The sequence below is a fragment of the Gymnoscopelus braueri genome (assembly GCF_963280865.1).
Source record: "Gymnoscopelus braueri genome assembly, chromosome: 15".
Classification (NCBI taxonomy): domain Eukaryota; kingdom Metazoa; phylum Chordata; class Actinopteri; order Myctophiformes; family Myctophidae; genus Gymnoscopelus; species Gymnoscopelus braueri.
In genome coordinates, this window is record NC_137620.1 from 4,240,006 (window position 1) to 4,261,445 (window position 21,440).

The 21,440-nt window shown below is 44.1% G+C and overlaps 1 protein-coding gene across 1 annotated transcript in view; it reads right to left on the reverse strand.

Moving 5' to 3' along the window:
• pde5ab (phosphodiesterase 5A, cGMP-specific, b) overlaps window positions 1–21,440 on the reverse strand; it is an 88,157-nt gene that overhangs the window by 29,283 nt on the left and 37,434 nt on the right. Inside the window, 2 exon segments of the mRNA XM_080451804.1 lie at window positions 2,003–2,234; window positions 3,500–3,667. Coding sequence (XP_080307930.1) covers window positions 2,003–2,234; window positions 3,500–3,667 — 400 coding nt within the window.

Here is a 21,440-nt window from a genome sequence, read left to right on the forward strand (position 1 = left end):
TGTCCGACTCCTTTCACGTTCTCTCCTGGCTTTCTCTCACACTCCATCTCCCTCTTTTATCATCCTCCACCATCTTTCTCCCCCAAACCCCGCCCCCCCCCCCCCCTGTCATCTGTCTCTTTACCCTCCCTCCCGTCCTCCCCCTCTCTCTCCCTCCCTCTCTCCCATCCATACATTCACCCCTACACCTCATCCCTCTCTCTCTCCCTCCCTCCCTCCCCTGAATCCTTTTCTTTTCCATCTATAAGTCAAGTTTGGCGGAGAGGGGGTCCAGAGAGACCCAGGCAGAGCCTTATCACGTATCCTCAGGAGGGAGGGAGGGAGGGAGAGAGGGAGAGACTGCTGGGGAGGGAGGGAGGGACGGAGGGGTGGAGGGGTGGTGGTGAAATCATTTCTTGGCACAGGGAGCGGAGAGCCCTCCGCTACACTTCTAAAAAACCACCGCCTCGCCTTCCCCCTCTTCCTCCTTCACAATCCTCACTGGAGGAGAGAGAGAGAGAGAGAGAGAGAGAGAGAGAGAGAGAGAGAGAGAGAGAGAGAGAGAGAGAGAGAGAGAGAGAGAGAGAGAGCGAGAGAGAGGTCTCTATTTGTCGGGCAGAAACCTCTCGTCTCCATAATCCAACTTTTTGTTTTGTTTCGTAAATAACTTTTTTTTTTAATATGCCATTTTTTAATTATTATTGACAGGATAGTAGGTTGACAGGAAATGGAGAGAGAGAGATGGGGAGTGACATGCAGCAAAGGCAGTCGGGATCGGGACTCGAACCCACGACGCACTGTCAGGCTACTTTGGAGCGTAAGTGCCCGGACCGCTACGCCAGCGGTCCAGGCCATTAGCGGCCCTACTTGATCATACTACAGCATCACACAAAAACAGCGAAAGTAGCAGATCAACAAGCTCGAAACGCGGCGCGAAGCGACGCGTTTCGAGCTTGTAGATCTGCTACTTTCGCTGTTTTTGAATTTGAATCCTGAAAAGTAACTGTTTTGGACATATGAGGTTTCCTTTCCACCCGACAGAGACGATACTGTATATATATATATATATATATATAGAGAGAGAGAGAGAGAGAGAGAGAGAGAGAAAGAGAGAGATAGAGACTAAGGGTGAACGAGACGAAGCTACAGGAACGACTGAAACAATAAGACAATGAGGCCAACAGCAAAACAACAGAAAAAGGAAAAGCGAACGGAAAAGGTGACTCAGGCCGATTCAAAGCGACACAAACTAACAAAACGTTTTGGAGAGAGACGAGAGACAGATGTGTGTGTGTGTGCGTGTGCGTTGTTGTTGCGTTGATCCTATCACACACAGATTTGGCGGCCCCCCCTTGTAGTAACCCTGCAGTAACCCTGAGGACCCCCCTAGGAATAGAGAATAGACATGTCATGTGATCCCACTGCTCTGCTATGCGATGACTCGTGTTTGTCCTGTGAGGACGAGGACAATGGTCCTCAACAATGTCCGTCTCTCAAATTCTACCATACTTGTGGGGACATTTGAGCCCTTGCAAGTACAGTAATACACACACACGCACGCGCACAGCACACGCACACGCACATGCACATGCACATACACACACAATGGTGGGAAAAGTACTTTTTTTTTTTACTTAAGTAAAAGTATCAATACTGCAATGTGAAAATACTCTGTTACAAGTAAAAGTAAGGTATTAAAAATGTACTTGAGTAAAAGTACAAAAGTATTGGTATCACAATGTACTTAAAGTACCGAAAAGTAAAAGTACTCATTATGCATAAGGTCCGATTTCAGAAGTTTTAAAATGTGTAAAATGTATAAAACTCTTTTGAGAATAGCAGATATACAATATTTGTCTCTGAGATGTAGTGGAGTAGAAGTAAAAGTATTGCAAATTGGAAATACTCCAGTAAAGTAAAAGTACCTCAAAATTGTACTTAAGTACAGTACTTGAGTAAATGTACTTAGTTACTTTCCACCACTGCACAAACACACACACACAATGCAATGCAAATGAGAGACGTTGCGCATGCATTCCCTCCAGCATCCCCGCCAGCAGCTTGTGCATTTCAAATGGGTTCGATGATGATGATGATGTGTCCAGATCAATTAGAGGAGAGCGCGCCGCTCCGCTGCTCCGCAAAGAGCGGCATTGTGGGCCGTTCCACATTCCGCCCTCAGCCGCCGTTCCATAAACAAACAGCCTGTAATCACAGCGATGTGCAGCTGAGCAGCTCTCTGCCCCCGCTCGCATCTGCTCCACACATCTCACAGGAACCGGTTTGTGTCCGTGTCTGTCTGTCCGTCCGTCCGTCTGTATGCAGGCGTGTGCGCCGGTCCAAAACGCCACCGCTCTCCGGCGCTCGTGAACCCTCCCTGCCTCTGGTCAAGTGGTGGACAATAACAAAAGTACATTAACTTGAACTTAAGTAAAAAAAAAAAAAAAAAATTCTGTACTTTACTTGAGTATTTGAATTGTTTTGATACTTTCACTCCTCTACACTTCAAAGACAAGACATTGTACTTTTGACTACGAAGGGGAAAGAGTACTTTACGAATGAACCACTTTAAAGCCACATTTCGAATATCAAACATTTCTGGAAAAGCTTTTAATTGTTCTGCAAAATGACTAAGTTTCAATACAGCAATGCATTGATATTAAAAACAAAATGCACTTTTTAGTTTGTGCTTTTGAAGACTTAAGTATTTGAGCATGTACTCCCGTATAGTGCAAACTTGACAGGGCATTTTTCACTTGTAGTCAGTGGTGGAAAGTAACTAAGTACATTTACTAAAGTACTATACTTAAGTACAATTGTGAGGTACTTTTACTTTACTGGAGTATGTCCAAATTGCAATAATTTTACTTCTACTCCACTACATCTCAGACGCAAATATTGTACTTTTTACTCTACTACAATTATTAGAAAACATTAGTTAGTTACTATAGTTACTTTGTAGATTTTGATTACTATTACAAGACATACATTAACCACTTCCGCCCTATTTAAACTTTGGCTATTTGAAAATAGACGATCTACAAGCTCACAACGCATCGCTATGTGACGCGTTGTGAGCTTGCATGTATACATGTATGTATACATTTGAAACTTGTGAAATGGGACATTCTGCATAAAGGCTACTTTTACTTACGGTACTTTAAGTATATTTAGATGCGAATACTTTTGCACTTTTACTCAAGTACATTTTGAACACCAAAACAGAGTATTTCTACACTCGATACTCGATACTTTTACATAAGTAAAAAAACACTTATTCCACCACTGCCCTCGGTGCAGATTCCAAGGTCGGATAATATGCATTAATACCTGGAACACATCTGTGTCACTTTAGATTTATTTGGCTGTTCAAAAATAGCAGATATACAAGCTCATAGCGCGACACCGAGTGCCATTTTTTTTAGATTGTTGTTAGGATTTAGAAAACATTTTTAAGAATCGCCTCAGGTCTTAAAGGGTTAAGGGAGTGTTTTTTGTTTTTTTTAAGGGAGCTCTTGACCTCGGTTTTGGACGCTCTCATGGTGTGGGAGGTGGTGCTCGTCTTTGGAGCGTCTCGGAAGCAAGCCGGGGCAGCATCAGCTTCAGAGCCAGAGTTGGCGTTGCAAAGCAAGTCAAGATTCTGGCCCTCTGCGTAGGAGGGCTGGGCTGGAGGCTGGACTGTTCCTGTCTGCAGTGGCGTGAAGTAACTAAGTACATTTACTCAAGTACTGTACTTTAAGTACAATTTTGAGAGGCAAATGTTGTACTTGTACTCCACTACAATTATTTGAAAACTTTAGTTACTAGTTACTTTGCAGGTATAAATTATTACATTATAAAACATACATTAACCACTTTAGCCATATTTTTCACGTAGGCTATTTGTAAATAACAACACAACAACACAACACGTCGCGATGCGACGTGTTGTGAGCTTGTAGATCTGCTATTTTCAAACATTTTTTGTACTTTTACTTTTGGTACTTTAAATACATTTTGATACCAATACTTTTGTACTTTTACTCAAGTTAATTTTGAATTCCGGACTTGTAACAGAGTACTTCGCAGTATTGATGCTTTTACTTAAGTAAAACATTTGAGTACTTTTTCCACCACTGCCTGTCTGACACTGTGGGGGCCAGCGAGGAGGGCTGGACTGGCCTGTCTGACACTGGAGGGCAGAGAGGTCGCACTGAGCCCGGGCCGGGCTGTGAGGTCCAGGACAGGCAGACAAACAGGCAGTATTTCTACATTGCAGTATTGATACTTTTACTTAAAAGGAATAGTTCACCCCAAAAAAAATCTTATTTTCGATCAATCACACACCCCATGAAGCCTTGAATTCATGGAGATTTCTTTTGTTTTTGTCGCATTCCTAAGCGATCAATAACATGATGACTGGCGGTCTCTCCGGTGTGAGACTCAAAAGAGTCTCCTTTGTGTGTCACTAGCATCTTTCCGCCAGGTCATCAAATTATTGGCTTAGGAATGCGACAAAAACTAATACATCTCCATGAATTCAATGCTTCATGGGGTGTGTAATTGACAGAAGATAAGTACTTTTTTGGGTGAACTACTCCCTTAAGTAAAACATTGGGAGTACTTCTTCCACCTCTGACTGCCAGTCTGCAGGAATCTGTAGTCTTGTTGGTGGAGATCGAGCTACCTTAACTAAGCAGGTTTTCTTTTTTGTTTCACTATAAACCAACCATTCATCTTCTGAGGGCCAGGAAAATTGTCCTCTTCACAATGTCTAATTGTCAAATTCTATTATATTCGTGGGGACATTTGGCATGGTAATACAAGCGCCCGCACACACACACACACACACACACACGCGCGCGCACACGCACGCACACGCACACACGCACACACACACACACACACACACACACACACACACACACACACACACACACACACACACACACACACACACACACACAGTAGTTACAGGGTTTAAGGTCAGGGTAAGGTAAAGCCATGTGAATGAGTTATAAATGAATGCCAGACTGTAGCAAAAGATAAAAAACAGTGGGGGCTGGGGTGTGTGTGGGGGGGGGGGTGTAATAGCTCTACCCATCAGCCTCAGGGGAGGGGGCTGACCTGCGCTGGCACACACGGACCAGGCCTTTGCTTTTGTCCTCAGATGGTCTCGCCGTAAGGCCTCCAGTTATATGACTCCCATCTGCTACTGTTCTGTCCTCCTGTCCCACCTGGGTTTCATGTTGAGCTGGCTGCCATCCTGGTTTCTTTGTAGCACTTAATAACCGATTTTATTTGCACTCTATTTACATGACCGTTTATCCCCCCGTCGTTTGTCTGACTTGGTATCGTGCCGTTTCACTCTGATCTAGCGCTTTGTTTGTCTCTCTAGATAACATCATCTGCTACGTAAGCTCAAATTCTAATTGGAATCCACCCAGTTCAGTTGGATGCAATTGGTGTTAGTGGCAAATCACAAAAAGTTGTCTCAAGACACTGTACATATTGTCAGATAAGTAAGCTTGTAGATCAGCTATTTCTGCAAAAAAATTTGGGACAATTATGCAGACATAATTGAGATTATCTCAAACTAGACCATACCCGTCGGGGGATATGAGCACCCAAAGTGCGTCATGGTCCGCTTGTTTCACGGATGGTCCGCTTGTTTCACGGATGTGGCAACACCGACACTTGTTGCACGCACATGATTTGGCAACCCGGGATCCAGCAAACACAAAAATGCTAATAAACAGCTGACATTCGGGGAAAGTGAAAAAACGGGCTTCGCTGTTCCGTGCACATGGTAATGGTCAATGGCTGTGTGCAAATGCAGATCAATTGCTCCAGCCACTGAGGAGAACCGGGCAGAAGACATTTTGGGGACAAACAGACGGGGACAGACAGGATGATAATTGCGATTAAGCGATTATGTAACAATTTAGCAGACGCTCTTATCCAGATGGACTTACAATAAGCGAGGTAATCACATAACATATAGACTGCAGAGAGACAGTGTAGTGAAACTAGGAACTCCCTTCCTTCCGTCTCAAGAGAACGTTGGGGGACTAACCCAATTCAATCAATCAATCCGGGAACGCATCTGTGTCATTTCAAGATTTCTATGGCTATTCAAAAATAGCAGATATTCAAGCTCATAGCGCGGCACCGAGTTGAGCTTGTAGATCTGCTTTTTTTTTCTGTGTGTGCAAATCTTCACAAATGTCTTCTAAATTCTTACAAGTTTTTTTTAACATATCTATATCAGTGGTTCTCAAACTTTTTTCATGTCAAGGACCCCCAAAATGATATGTATTTGGCTCGCCGATCCCCCCCCCCCCCCCCAGAAGCAAAGATTTGAGTTACAACATCGCTTTAAATATATATATAAGATTTGCCCGAGTGGATTTGCCGCTCCACTCCACTATGCCTGCTGAGTTTGGATAAAGCGAGTGTGGAGAGACAGACGAGGGGAAATAGAGGGGTGCGGAAGGCTAATCTGTCGGTTTCCAGAGACCCCCACCCCTCCTCCCGCCAACCATTTCCTCCGTTTCTCTCACCTCACAATAAGGTGTAAATGTGGAGGGCCGGAGGGAGGGAGAGCCCGCTATAGGGGCCGGTGGTCCTTGGCTTGGTCCGCAAGAGAGTGTGTGTGTGTTTGTGTGGTGTGTGTGTGTGTGTGTGTGTGTGTGTATGTGTGTGTGTGTGTGTGTGTGTGTGTGTGTGTGTGTGTGTGTGTGTGTGAGGGGCCCTGCTTTTTTTGGAAAGGGATGTGTCTAGTAATGGGAACAGGGGCTATTGTACTGGATGACAAGCTGTCACTGGGCAAATATAGGAACACAAACACATGCATAGAAACATACACGCATAGACACACTCACTCGCACGCACGTGCAGAGACACACATAGACACACAAAGGCACACAGGGACTAAGAAACGGATGTAAACCGTACTTCACAAATACACTCGTACAAAAGACAATGCAGATCGGCGCACGCACGCACGCACGCACGCACGCACACACACACACACACACACACACACACACACACACACACACACACACACACACACACACACACACACACACACACACACACACACACACACACACACACACACACACACACACACACACACACACACACACACACACACACTCACACTCCTTGTCACACAGACAGGCAGAAACAGTGGCAACTAGACGCGTCGCAATTCAGGGCAATTGCAAAGTGTGGTTGCGCCGTCGCCGGTCGTGGGCTGCGGCCGCCGGGACTCGAGGAATACGCTGGGAGGAATACCGTCGGAGGCTGCGCCAATTACATTGTCACGTCTCTCATGAGATCACTTGCGTTTCATTTTGAGAGGATCGATCCACCCCGAAATAATGTTTTTGCATTAAACGGTTACGTTTTGCGCATTTGTGGCGCACCCCTATGGATCAAAGTGGAAATGCTTTTGGGGATCCGTTGAGTAAACCACCCTTGACATGTGATTGAAATTTGGGATTGACTGGAGGTTTCGTTTGTGATTTTTGGCCTTTTTTGTAAAACGGGCCCCTCCCGCTAACTTTGGAAGCCATTTAAGGACGAACCGTAAGGACTATCAAAATTCAGCTTGGAGACGTTTATCGCATGGGTCCAGAGATCATGTGTACCGATTTTTGTGAAATTTGGAAGGAATCTAGGGAAAAATAAATTTTGATTTTACGACATACGGTTCAAGAGTTATAGGCCAAAAGGTAAAGTGGGCTGTTATAGCGCCACCATGTGGCCGACTGGTGTGATTTTTTTAAAATAATTTTGCAATAAACTATTAACCTCCTCTCCAAGTCATGTAACTGTAGCCCTTATGGTTTCCGAGAAAAAAATACTTGAATGGGAGTTTTTGCAATTCCCATTAAAGTGGATGGGGAAATTTTATGCACGAATAAATCAATATAAAAAAATCTATCCAGACGCAAATGGGCGTGGCCTATATGGGGAGATGCGTCGTGACCCAAGGAATCCAGGGAAAAATAAATTTTGATTTTACGACCTACAGTTCAAGAGTTATAGGCCAAAACGTAGAGTGGGCTGTTATAGCGCCACCATAAGGCCGACTGGTGTAATATTTGCGCCAATTACATTGTCACATAACTCCTGAGATCACTTGCGTTTCATTTTGAGAGGATTGATCCCCCCAACATAAGGTTTTTGCATCCAACGGTTACGTTTTGCGCAGTTGTGGCGCCCCCTATGGATCAAAGTGGAAATGCTTTTGGGGATTTGTTGAGTAAACCACCCTTGACATGTGATTCAAATTTGGGATTGACTGGACATTTCGTTCGTGATTTGTGGCCTTTATGGTAAAACGGGCCCCTCCCTCTAACTTTGGAAGCCATTTACGGACGAACGGTATGGACTATCAAAATTCTGTTTCGCTCCAGATTATCGCATGGGTCCAGAGATCATGTGTACCGATTTTTGTGAAATTTGACCAAAATATGTGGGAGGAGGAGCTAAAAGTGTGTTTTGAAGAAAATTCAAAATGGCGGAAAATCTATCCTGACGCAAATGGGCGTGGCCTATATGGGGAGTTAAGTCATGACCCAAGAAATCTAGGGGGAAAAAGATTTCTATTCTACGACCTACGGTTCAAGAGTTATAGGCCAAAAGGTAAAGTGGGCTGTTATAGCGCCACCATGTGGCCGACTGGTGTGATTTTTTTTAAATAATTTTGCAATAAACTATTAACCTCCTCTCCAAGTCATGTAACTGTAGCCCTTATGGTTTCCGAGAAAAAAATACTTGAATGGGAGTTTTTGCAATTCCCATTAAAGTGGATGGGGAAATTTAATGCACGAATAAATCAATATAAAAAAATCTATCCAGACGCAAATGGGCGTGGCCTATATGGGGAGATGCGTCGTGACCCAAGGAATCCAGGGAAAAATAAATTTTGATTTACGACCTACAGTTCAAGAGTTATAGGCCAAAACGTAGAGTGGGCTGTTATAGCGCCACCATAAGGCCGACTGGTGTAATATTTGCGCCAATTACATTGTCACATAACTCCTGAGATCACTTGCGTTTCATTTTGAGAGGATTGATCCCCCCAACATAAGGTTTTTGCATCCAACGGTTACGTTTTGCGCAGTTGTGGCGCCCCCTATGGATCAAAGTGGAAATGCTTTTGGGGATTTGTTGAGTAAACCACCCTTGACATGTGATTCAAATTTGGGATTGACTGGACATTTCGTTCGTGATTTGTGGCCTTTATGGTAAAACGGGCCCCTCCCTCTAACTTTGGAAGCCATTTACGGACGAACGGTATGGACTATCAAAATTCTGTTTCGCTCCAGATTATCGCATGGGTCCAGAGATCATGTGTACCGATTTTTGTGAAATTTGACCAAAATATGTGGGAGGAGGAGCTAAAAGTGTGTTTTGAAGAAAATTCAAAATGGCGGAAAATCTATCCTGACGCAAATGGGCGTGGCCTATATGGGGAGTTAAGTCATGACCCAAGGAATCTAGGGGGAAAAATATTTCTATTCTACGACCTACGGTTCAAGAGTTATAGGCCAAAACGTAAAGGGGGCTGTTATAGCGCCACCATGAGGCCCAATGATATACTTTTTATTTCAATAATTTCAAACAATATTATAAACCTCCCCTTAAAGTCTTGTAACTCTAGCGCTTACGGGTTTTGAGAAAAAAATACTTGAATTTTATTTTTTTCATTTTCCCATTAAAGTGGATGGGGACATTTAATGCACTAATAAATCAATATCAATAAAACTATGTAACCAATCTCTTAGCAAAGTACAAGCGCACGATTCCCGATGAAGCCGGTCATTTTGACATATGGCACGAAATTGGGAAAAAAAAACTGTGTGAGGAGTAGCAGCCTGAAATAAAGTTTATCTATAAAGTCAGTAGAGTACTATAGTCTGGTTGCCCATTCTGGGCAACCACACTAACTACCTGGAATAAATGGTGATTCAGTTGAGGCCTTTTAGAGTCCATTCAACTCACTGGCCGCTTGCAGACACCCTTTATTATTATTATTATTTATTTACCCACTTCCATCTCATCACCTATAGTGCAGTGCTTCTCAAACCTTTTCACATATTATCCCCCCAAAAAATCTAAAATAGCCAACATATAAATGGATAAGGTAATTAAAATGATTGTGATGCTACATTAACTACTTTTGCTGGAAACCCCCCCCCCCCCCCCAGGGAACCCCTGGGGGTCCCCAGACCCCACTTTGAGAACCAATGATCTAGTGAAGAAAATAAAATCCGGCTTGGCATTGTTAAAAAAATAAATAAAGGAAGAAGAAAGAAGAAAGTCTTCAAAAGCGCTCGGGACAGAGAGAAAAAGAGACAAAATAGGTTTTCCATCAGTGCTCCACTTTTTCAAAAGAGGGACTTTTTATTTACACGGCTTTGACCACAGTCACGTGGCCGCTTTTTTAATAAGCGTCACCCTCGCTCGACCAGAAAACGCTCACGTTTTAAAACACTTAAACCCTCTATACTTGGTAAACTGGACCCGAGTTGGCTCTGTACTTGGACATCTTTTTTTTTCCCGTCTACAAAAATCTACAAGCTTGCGACACGTCGTGCAATTTTCTTTGGCCCAAAATAATAATAATTTAGACTTGTTAATAATAATTTAATTTGTTTTCATATCCTCACCCAGCTGATTGCTGCTCCAGTGGTCAGACTTGAGCGCGGGGGGGGGGGGTTCAGACTTGAGCTCATACAAGTGTCTTCTTGCTCAGTGACACCATGACACATTGCCGGGGGCCAGGAATCGAACCTGGGACCTTCTGTTTCCCAGGTGGCATCTATACCCAGAATAATGAATGCTGGGGTTCAGTCTTTAACCCATTACATGAGGCCGATTCTACAAAATGTCTTCTAAATCCTAACAGTTTTTGGAAAAAACATATGTTGCTATATCAGCGGTTCTCACATTTTTTCATGTCAAGAACCTCCAAAATGATATGAATTTGGCCGCGGACCCCCATCTCAAAATGTGTTGTTCCAGGGACCCCAAGAGGCAAAGATTTGAGTTACAAATGTTCGCTTTAAAAATATATACATATTTAAAGATTGGCAAAAAAATCAAAAGCAGATCTACAAGATCGAATAGCCAAAATAATCTAAATCTAAATCTATGCGTTGCCGGTCTTAATGGGTTAAAACAGGACAAAGCTGTGATGAAGCTACAAAAAACCTGAAGCCTGTGTTTTTTGGGTTGCCACAGTGACCGAGAGAGGAAAAAAAAAGAAAAAGGCAGGGAGAAGAAATAAAATTAAACATTTCCAGACAAAAAAAAAGTTGGTGATGTCACGACGGAGGTGATGTCATCGCTCACAAACCGCCGAGCAAGCAAAGCATGGGGGAAAGCCCCCAGTGGAGGAGGAGAACAGAAACGAGTGGATTCGTCAGCGCCGCATAACAACAACAAAAAAAAGCCAATTGGGTCATCGATTTCCACCGCAAAATTGGCAACGCATGTTGCCCCGATGTCATGCAAATCTCATGTAAATCATATTAATAGGCCCCCGGATTGAGCCCCAGAGGCTGTTCCAGGAGCGCGTGCATGCTGCACGAAGGGAGCTCGGCGACACCATGCTGTTGCGATGCATCATATAACTACTCTCTCTGAGCTGAATTAGGCTGGGTGACAGCTACACTGTTGAAACGCTTTACTGTACTTCAAGTATACCCGATGTAAAAATACTCTTCAGTCAGGAACACTCACGTCATAACTAAGTAGATTTAACCATTTATAGTTCAAATCCACCGTAGTAGCCTACATCCGGCTTTGTCGAGCGTCTATGCGAACACAATTGGCCCGTGTTCGGGGGAGGGAAGCCGGGGCGGGGACGGTGATATTGGTCAATGCATGTACTCGGGCTGGGGGCGGCACCTGTCAGTAGGGAGTGTCGGGCGGGAGGAGTAGGACGAAGGCTCTACGTCCTCCCGGGGGGGGGGCTCCTCACGGCAAGGTGAGTCAGTAGAATACAACAGCAGTGTCAACACACAATGGAGGAATTATTTGGCATAACTACTACATTCTGGAGAAAAAGGGGGTAAAAAATGATTGGTTACTCCAAATTTTAGGGAAAAAAAGATTACTTGTTTTAACCATTTATTGCTGATTACAGCTGAGGCTCGTATATGTGCCCTGCATGAACTAACGGCATGCTTCAAGAATGTCCCATTGAAATGTCCCGTCCAAAAATTTCGAAAATAGCCAATCTGCAGGCTCACAACGCGTTGCGGTGTGGCGCGTAATAGAGCTTGTAGATCTGATATTTTCTTGTTATAGACATGACATGACCAACATGCGTGGCCCCCCCCCGACTAGTGCGGTTCATGGGCTGTGGAAGTGAGGAGATGGCGGTCTCCTCAGACACGCATGAACAACAGCACAGTGGATTCAGGGAACAGTCGATCTCCAATGTGTGTAGTCGAGTGAAGGCTTTTGCTGAAAATAGCAGATCGGCAAGCTCACAACGCGTTGCGTTGCAACGCGTTGTGAGCTTGCCGATCTGCTATCTTCAGCCAAAGCTTTCCCCACAATAACACGAAAACAGGAAAAACATACTACCCTAGCATAGAGCCCTGAGGGACTCCGGTGGGTCAAACCATATGGGGTTTTAAGTGGTTAAGGGGAGGGAGGGAGGGGAGGGTCTTTGGTGGGCGGAGGAGGTTGAAACAATGGAAGAGAGAGAGAGAGAAGGTGGGACGGGACGGGGACGGGGGGGGAGGGAAGCCCCGTTCTCTCCCAACGTCAACACAGATGGAAGTCATTTTCGTGTGTGTATCGTCGGTGTCTGCCCCCCCCCCCCCCCCCCCCCCCCAGGGCCCTCTGTGTCCCCGCGACCAGATCCGCGTTCTTCTCCCCCGTCCCGTTCTCTCTCGGCGGCTGGACGTTGTGTATAGCCTATACGACGTCCGGCGACGACGTGCGGAACCGGAGCCGCGTTCTACAAGCTACCAGCTCTACGACGCGTTGTCGCGGATAGAGCTTGCAGATCGGCTATTTTATGCTAATTCGGCATGTACGACGGAGTGTGTAAGAGCATTGGTTCTCAAAGTTGGGGTCCGGGGACCCCTAGCTAAACTGGTTAATATAGCTTCACAATAATTTTGACCACTTTATCCATTTATATGTTGGGCTATTTTTGATACTTTAGTTTTTTTACATAAATCTTCTCTTCTGAAGGTCCATGGCAAAAAAAAAATCAGACAGGGTGGGGGTCCGCGGCCAAATACATATCAATTTGGGGGTCCTTGACTTGAAAAACAGTTTGAGAACCACTGATGTAGAGGGGCTTAAGTGGTTAACTGTGCTCTCTTGCTGACACGACGACGGACGTGTGCCAAGAGCCACCCGACCCTAAAAAAAACGTAAATTGCAGTGAGTGAGAGAGGTGTTGAGAGGAGGGGGGGGACGGGGGGACGGGGGGCAGAAAGAGATGGGGGGGCAGACAAACAGAGATACAACTAAACGAGAGGGAGGGATGAAAAGAGAGAGAGAGAGAAAGAACAGAAAGAAGAAACTTTGGTTGGATTCTGTCACGTCTGCTGGTCATTATGTCTTTAATTGGACCCAGGCGTCATTCTCTGTGTGTGTGTGTGTGTGTGAGTGTGAGTGTGAGTGTGAGTGTGTGTGTGTGTGTGTGTGTGTGTTTGTGTGTGTGTGTGTGTGTGTGTGTGTGTAACGTTTTTTAACACTTCACACACAATGATGTTCTTCCTCAGATTGCCATGCAGATTTGCAGATTTATGAGCCCACTAAAGGTGGAGGATATAACTGTGTGTGTGTGTGTGTGTGTGTGTGTGTGTGTGTGTGTGTGTGTGTGTGTGTGTGTGTGTGTGTGTGTGTGTGTGTGTGTGTGTGTGTGTGTGTGTGTGTGTACTAAATGTGACACTTTAAAATCCAGAAGACACTATTCAAGATGTTCTTTATGGTTCTCCATTTACACACGAGCAAACACACACACACACACACACACACACACACACACACACACACACACACACACACACACACACACACACACACACACACACACACACACACACACACACACACACACACACACACACACACACACAGTTGACCCACACACAGTTCTACACCCATGACAGGGTCACGAGTCGGTGTCCTCGACAATTGTGTGACAGTGTAACATTGTGAAGACAGAGTTTCTTTGTGTGTGAAAATACCACAGTGAGGAACATGGCCGTAAGTGGTTCTCTAACTTAGTATAGTAAGATGCATCTTTTAAAAGAAAAATATTACTGAAAGGTTCACATTAACGGGACCATACAAAGCATCACATTTGTAAACAGCAAAAAGTTAGAATATGGAGAGAGAAGGTTTCTGCCCGACAGCAACGATATAATATTTGTGTTGTTAACCCATTAAGAATGTTTTCTAAATCCTAACAGTTTAAAAAAACAAAAAAAACAAAAAAACAAGATTTTTCAAAAATACCAGATCTACAAGCTCATAGTGCCGCGCTATGAGCTTGTATATCTGCTATTTTTGAATAGCCAAAGAAATCTAAAGTGACACAGATGCGTTCCATGTCTTAATGGGTTAAAATGTTTCAAAAAGATGGAAAAAAAAGTAGATCGGCTACTTTCAAAGAGCCAATCCGTATAGGGTTAAAATTGTCGAACTGGTTTTGATGATATATTAAGTAATTTAGCTGGGGACCTCCTGGAAACCAACTGAAAGACCCCGGGGGTGGGGGTCCTCGCCCGGACCCCACTTTGAGAACGTCTCCCAGGACGTGCTTAAATATCGGGGCCTTCCTTTGGTTGGGTTTTATAACTAGAAGGAGACGGATCTGTTGACATAATCTTTAAATCCATCAAAAGAAACTCGCTTTCTTGTAAAAAAAATACTCCAGCAGTCTTTGCAGTCATTCTATTGGGTTTTAAAGTGTTGGCCCGTGGCTCCAGATCTTACGGCGGCCGGTTACCCGCTTTCTACATAAGCTCAGCCAATCTCTGACCTAATGCATAAACACAACCATCTTTAAGCCTGGGTTGTACTTATAGTTGCGTGTGGGGGCCGTGCGATGAAAATAGCAGATCTACAAGTGCCGCAGTGTGGCGCGTCGTGACCTTGTGAATCTGCTATTTTCAGTGTGCAATGATGTATAAATCAAGCCATAGAGTCCCGCCATGTCGGTCCTCTCATCTATCCATCCAACATTTTTGGTCGATTTTAGCTATATATATATATATATATATATATATATATATATATATATATATATATATATATATATATATATATATAGCACATTGGTTGGCTATTAAAAAATAGCAGATATACAAGCTCAAGCTTGTAGATCTGCTATTTTTCAGTGTCTCTGCTCTGAGTGTTCACGCAATGCATTATGGGTACGACAATGTCGGTTGAGGAGCCAGTGCCTTTTTTGGGGGGGGACCGACTTCTAATTGACCCCTTCACAGTTCACACATGCCAACTGGGCACGTGCACGCACGCACGCACACACACACACACACACACACACCCTGTCCTATAAGTGGAAGCCCACGGGGCGGTTCAAAGCAGGCCACTGTGAGCTTTGGGGACTAAAATGGCCCAATCATCTAATCTTTGTCTATCTGATTAACGGACATCCTGCCGGCTCGGCTGATTCCTAATCATATTAGTCTCTGTGCGAGTGTGTGCGCGTGTGTGCACGTGTGTGTGCACATGTGTGTGTGCGCGTGTGTGTGTGTGTGGAGGGTTCAAGAAGGAGTCAGACCTTGAAAACTGAAAATGAAAACAAAGAATTTGTTTGCGTCTCTGTCGTAAAGGAGCTTCTTCCCACATTTTCGTCGTTTTGACATCACTTCCAGCTAAAGTCACACCCAAAGGTCACACATTTACTTACCAATTTAGCAATTCAAATGATCTTTTATCATATATCCAGTGGTGTAAAGTACATATACTCAAGTACTGTACTTAAGTACAAGTTTGAGGTATTTCCAATTTTCTGTACTTTTACTCCAATACATCTCAGAGACACATGTTGTACTTTTGCTCCACTACAATTATTTGAAAACTTTAGTGACTACTGACTAGTTACTTTGTAGATTTTGATTATTATTACAAAACATACATTAACCACTTCAGCCCTATATACATTTCGGCCATTTGAAAATAGCAGATCTGCTATTTTCAAATTTCAAATTTGTTTGACATTCTGCATAATGAATGCTTTCTACTCTTGGTACTTTAAGTACATGTTGATACCAATACTTTTGTACTTTTATGAAGTACAAAGTAAGTAAGTACGTAAGCAAGTATGTTTTGAATTCCCAGACTTTTGCTCGTCTACATTGCAGTATTGATACTTGTACTTAAGTAAAACAATTTAGTACTTTTTCCACCACTGCATATATCATTAAATATGTATTATTACTGTATAATTTGTCTTTACCAGCCACATGGTACAGAGCAGTATAGTGTTAAAGTCACACAATGACAGACACAGACATGCTGGCCTCTGTGGAATCCAGATGACTGAGAGATCAAGTCATGAAAGTCATGACCACTGAAGAACTGTAATCCATGGATATATCATTAAACTAGAGCTCTTACCTCCTGGCAACCAAGTGGCCAAACACGTCACCATCCATCTCTAGCAGTACTCAAATGTTTTACTTAAGTAAAAGTATCAATACTGCAATGGAGCAAGTACTCTGTTCAAGTAAAAGTTCGGAATTCTAAATTTACTTGAGTAAAAGTACAAAAGTATTGCTATCAACATGTAGTTAAAGTACCAAAAGTACAATTTTTTTGGAAATAGCAGATCTACAAGCTCACAAGGCGTCGCGATGCGACACCTTGTGAGCTTGTAAATCTGCTATTTTAAAATAGCCTAGTTATAAAATAGGGCTAAAGTGGTTAATGTATGTTTATAATGTAATAATTTATATCTGCAAAGTAACTAGTAACTAAAGTTTTCAAATAATTGTAGAGTAAAAGTACAATATTTGCCTCTGAGATATAGTGGATTAGAAGTAAAAGTATTGACAATTGGAAATACTCCAGTAAAGTAAAAGTACCTCAAAATTGTACTTAAGTACAGTACTTGAGTAAATGTACTTACACCACTGAACTCTAGGCTATGGGATCTAAGGACTCCACCCACAATGCTCTGAGCGCTGCTGCAGACTAGAGTGTGCGGGTTTGGCTGTCCGCTGGGCCGCGACCGGGTCACAGACGGACCGCGGCGGGGCCTCACGGCCCGGCCCCTCCTTCCCCTATTTTCTCTCTCTCTCTCTCTCTCTCTCTCTCTCTCTCTCTCTCTCTCTCTCTCTCTCTCTCTCTCTCTCTCTCTCTCTCTCTCTCTCTCTCTCTCTCCTCTCTCTCTCTCTCTCTCTCTCTCTCTCTCTCTCTCTCTCTCTCTCTCTCTTCGCTGTCTGACTCTTAAATGGCTCTTGCAAACCGTCTATTTATTGCGTTTCCCTCGGTCGAGTGCGCTCCCCACCCCCCTTCTCTACCCTCCCCCGTCGCACTCGTGTGATTTCCGTGGTTCTGACACTAATTGCTACGCAGTGGTGTAAAGTGGTGTAAAGTAAATTACATTTACCCAAGTACTGTACTTAAGTAAAATGTTGAGGTATTTTTACTTTACTGGAGTATTTCCAATTTTCCAGTACTTTTACTTCTACTCCACTACATCTCAGAGGCAAATATTGTACTTTTACTCACTACAATAATTTGAAAACTTTAGTTACTAGTTACTTTGCAGATATACATTATTACATTACAAAACATACATTAACCACTTCAGCCCTATTTTATACCTTGGCTATTTGAAAATAGCCGATCTACAAGCTCACAACGTGTCGCATTCGCGACGCGTTGTGAGCTGTTATTTTCAAAAATGTTAGTACTTTTACTTTTAGTACTTTAAGTACATTTTGATACCAAAACTTTTGTACTTTTACTCAAGTAAATTTTGAATTTCGGACTTTTTACATTGCAGAGTACTTCTACATTGCAGGATTGATACTTTTACTTAAGTAAAACATTTGAGTACTTTTTCCACCACTGCCACGTAGGTGAGTGACCGGCGTAGCGCCGGGCAACGTGAAATGCTACGAAGTCACAGGAACACGTTAACGTGTGACGTATTTGTCACGTTTTCTCCAGTAATGTGAAAGGAAAATGAACCACTTGGGCTCTGTTTTATACTTCTAATCTACTATTTTATACTAGACTTTAGACTCAAAATTGTTAAAAATAGCCGATCCACAAGTCCACAGCATGACGCATTCACGTCAGTTGGTAGATCCGTTTTAAAATGTTTTATTTTTATATTTGACAATTTCCTGAACAGTATAATGACTTGCCCAAAATAGTGACCCCAGGTTCAAAGTGGCGAAACATCTCTCCAATGCAAACTGTGTTATTCAGAAGGACAGGAGGGAACGCTCATATGTATGTATGTACAGTATGTACGTGCACACAGTCACACACGTGTGATCAACGTTGTGGTGCATAAATATACTGACATGGTTTTTTAACTCTCCGCTTTCTCTCCTTTCCCAGCCGGACCGCAACCTTGTTCACGCCTCCCGATTCTCCCTTTTGTTTACGTGTGTGTGTGTGTGTGTGTGTGTGTGTGTGTGTGTGTGTGTGTGTGTGTGGTGTGTGTGTGTGTGTGTGTGTGTGTGTGTGCGTGTGCGTGCGTGTGTGTCGGTATGTGTGTCTCTCTCTCTCTCTTTCTTGTTCTTTCTCTTCAGAACACTTTCCTTTCCTTCCATTTCCTTCTCCACTCCTCCTCCCTGATTCCACATCCATCTGGCTGAGATTTATGCAACTTACAGCTAAGAGCACAGACAGACAGACAGACAGACAGACAGACAGACAGACAGACAGACAGACAGACAGACAGACAGACAGACAGACAGACAGACAGACAGACAGACAGACAGACAGACAGACAGACAGACAGACAGCAGTGGTGGAATAAGTACATTTGCTTAATACTGTACTTACCGTAAAATGTGGAGGTATTTGTACTTTACTTTGAGTATTTTCTAATTTCCAATACTTTTACTTCTACTCTACTAAATCTCAGAGGCAAATATTGTACTTTTACTCCACTACAATTATTTGAAAACTTACTTTGCAGATATAAATTATTATATTATGAAACATACATTAACCACTTTAGCCCTACTTTATACATAGGCTATTTGAAAATAGACGATCTACAAGCTCACAACGTGTCGCATCGCGACGCGTTGTGAGCTTGTTGATCGGCTATTTTCAAATATTGTAGTACTTCTACTTTTGGTACTTTAAGTATATTTTGATGCCAATACGTTTGCACGTTTACTCAAGTACATTTAAAATTCTGCACTTTTACTTGTAACAAAGTATGAGTACTTTTTCCACCACAGACAGACAGACAGACAGACAGACAGACAGACAGACAGACAGACAGACAGACAGGCAGGCAGGCAGACAGACAGACAGACAGACAGACAGACAGACAGAGGTGGGAGTGAGGGAGAGTGAGGGAGGGAGAGAGAGAGAGGGTGAGAAAGGGGGGGAGGGGCTGACATTCTCATCTTGCAAAACTCCTGAATGTCAATTGAAGTGTAAAAAATTTAACCTTGTAAGGGTTAAACTGACGGTGTACCCAGAGGTCAGCGGTGGAATGTGATGAATGGTCATTTACAGAGAGAGAGAGAGAGAGAGAGAGAGAGAGAGAGAGAGAGAGAGAGAGAGAGAGAGAGAGAGAGAGAGAGAGAAAGGAGTAGGAGTAGGTGAAGGAGTGAGCCAGGGAGGGACAGAGGGAGGGATGGACGGACAAAAAGAAAACATCCCTCCCTCTTCTCCTCCCTCCAGCGTTCCGGGAACAACTCTGTTGTTACACACACACACACACACACACACACACACACACACACACACACACACACACACACACACACACACACACACACACACACACACACACACACACACACACACACACACACACACACACACACACACACACACACACACACAGCTGACCAGAGGTGACTGGGGCTGTCGGCTGCTTCTAATTACAAACTGCACTGTAAGACCTCGAGCGTGTGTGTGTGTGTGTGTGTGTGTGTGTGTGTGTGTGTGTGTGTGTGTGTGTGTGTGTGTGTGTGTGTGTGTGTGTGTGTGTGTGTGTGTGTGTGTGTGTGTGTGTGTGTGTGCGTGCGTGCGTGCGTGCGTGCGTGCGTGCGTGCGTGCGTGCGTGCGTGCGTGCGTGCGTGCGTGCGTGCGTGCGTGCGTGCGTGCGTGCGTGCGTGCGTGCGTGCGTGCGTGCGTGCGTGCGTGCGTGCGTGCGTGCGTGCGTGCGTGCGTGCGTGCGTGACTGTGTTTGTGTGTGCGTGTGTGTGTGTGTGACTGTGTTTGTGTGTGTGTGTGTGTGTGTGTGTGTGTGTGTGTGTGTGTGTGTGTGTGTGGTAGAACAAGGTGTTGTGGCTTTCTGTGGCTTTGTGAGCTATCAAGAGACACCTGGCTTTCATAAGACGCCCATCTGCTCTCTCTCACACACACACACACTGGAACCCCCCACCCCACCCCACACACACATATATCCCCCGGAACCCCCCTCCACCACACACTTACACATATATCACACAAACACATGTTCACACATGCACAAGCATGCATATGTACACACACTCGTGTACACCTATCTCACGCGCAAACACACACACACACACACACACACACACACACACACACACACACACACACACACACACACACACACACACACACACACACACACACACACACACACACACACACACACACACACACACACACACACACACACACACACACACACATAAATGTGTATACAATACCCCCACCCCGCACAGACACACAAACACGTGTATACACTATCTCACCCACACACATAGACGCAGATGTTCTATCACATGCACAGTAAACGCCTCTGCACATTAAACTCTGAGAGTGTAACAAATGGAACCAAATGGGTTCCATTTGTTACACTCTCAGAGTTACCAATCATTTAGCCGGGGACCACCTGGAACCCCCTCAAGGACCACACTTTGGGAACCACTGTCGTAAACGACACACTCACACACGGGCTTCGACCCCGTGTAACGCCATCCCACCCTGGCGGTCACATGACCGAGGCTGCCTGCCGGGTCATTGGACCGCCGAGCTGCGGGTTCGTGCGATTTCCCCCCTGACCGGGTCGCAGTCATACTGTAAGAGCGGCTTCATCACCGGAATAATATTATGTTATTTAATCTTTTTTTTTTGTTTTGGTACGGACTTTATGATAAAAAAATAGAAAAAAAGTCAAATCCCCAGGCCCCATTGTGATACATAGCGAGCTGTCAGCGCGCCGGTAACCCAATCGGACCGCATGTACGCGAAGCACGTCATCCTCCTCTACC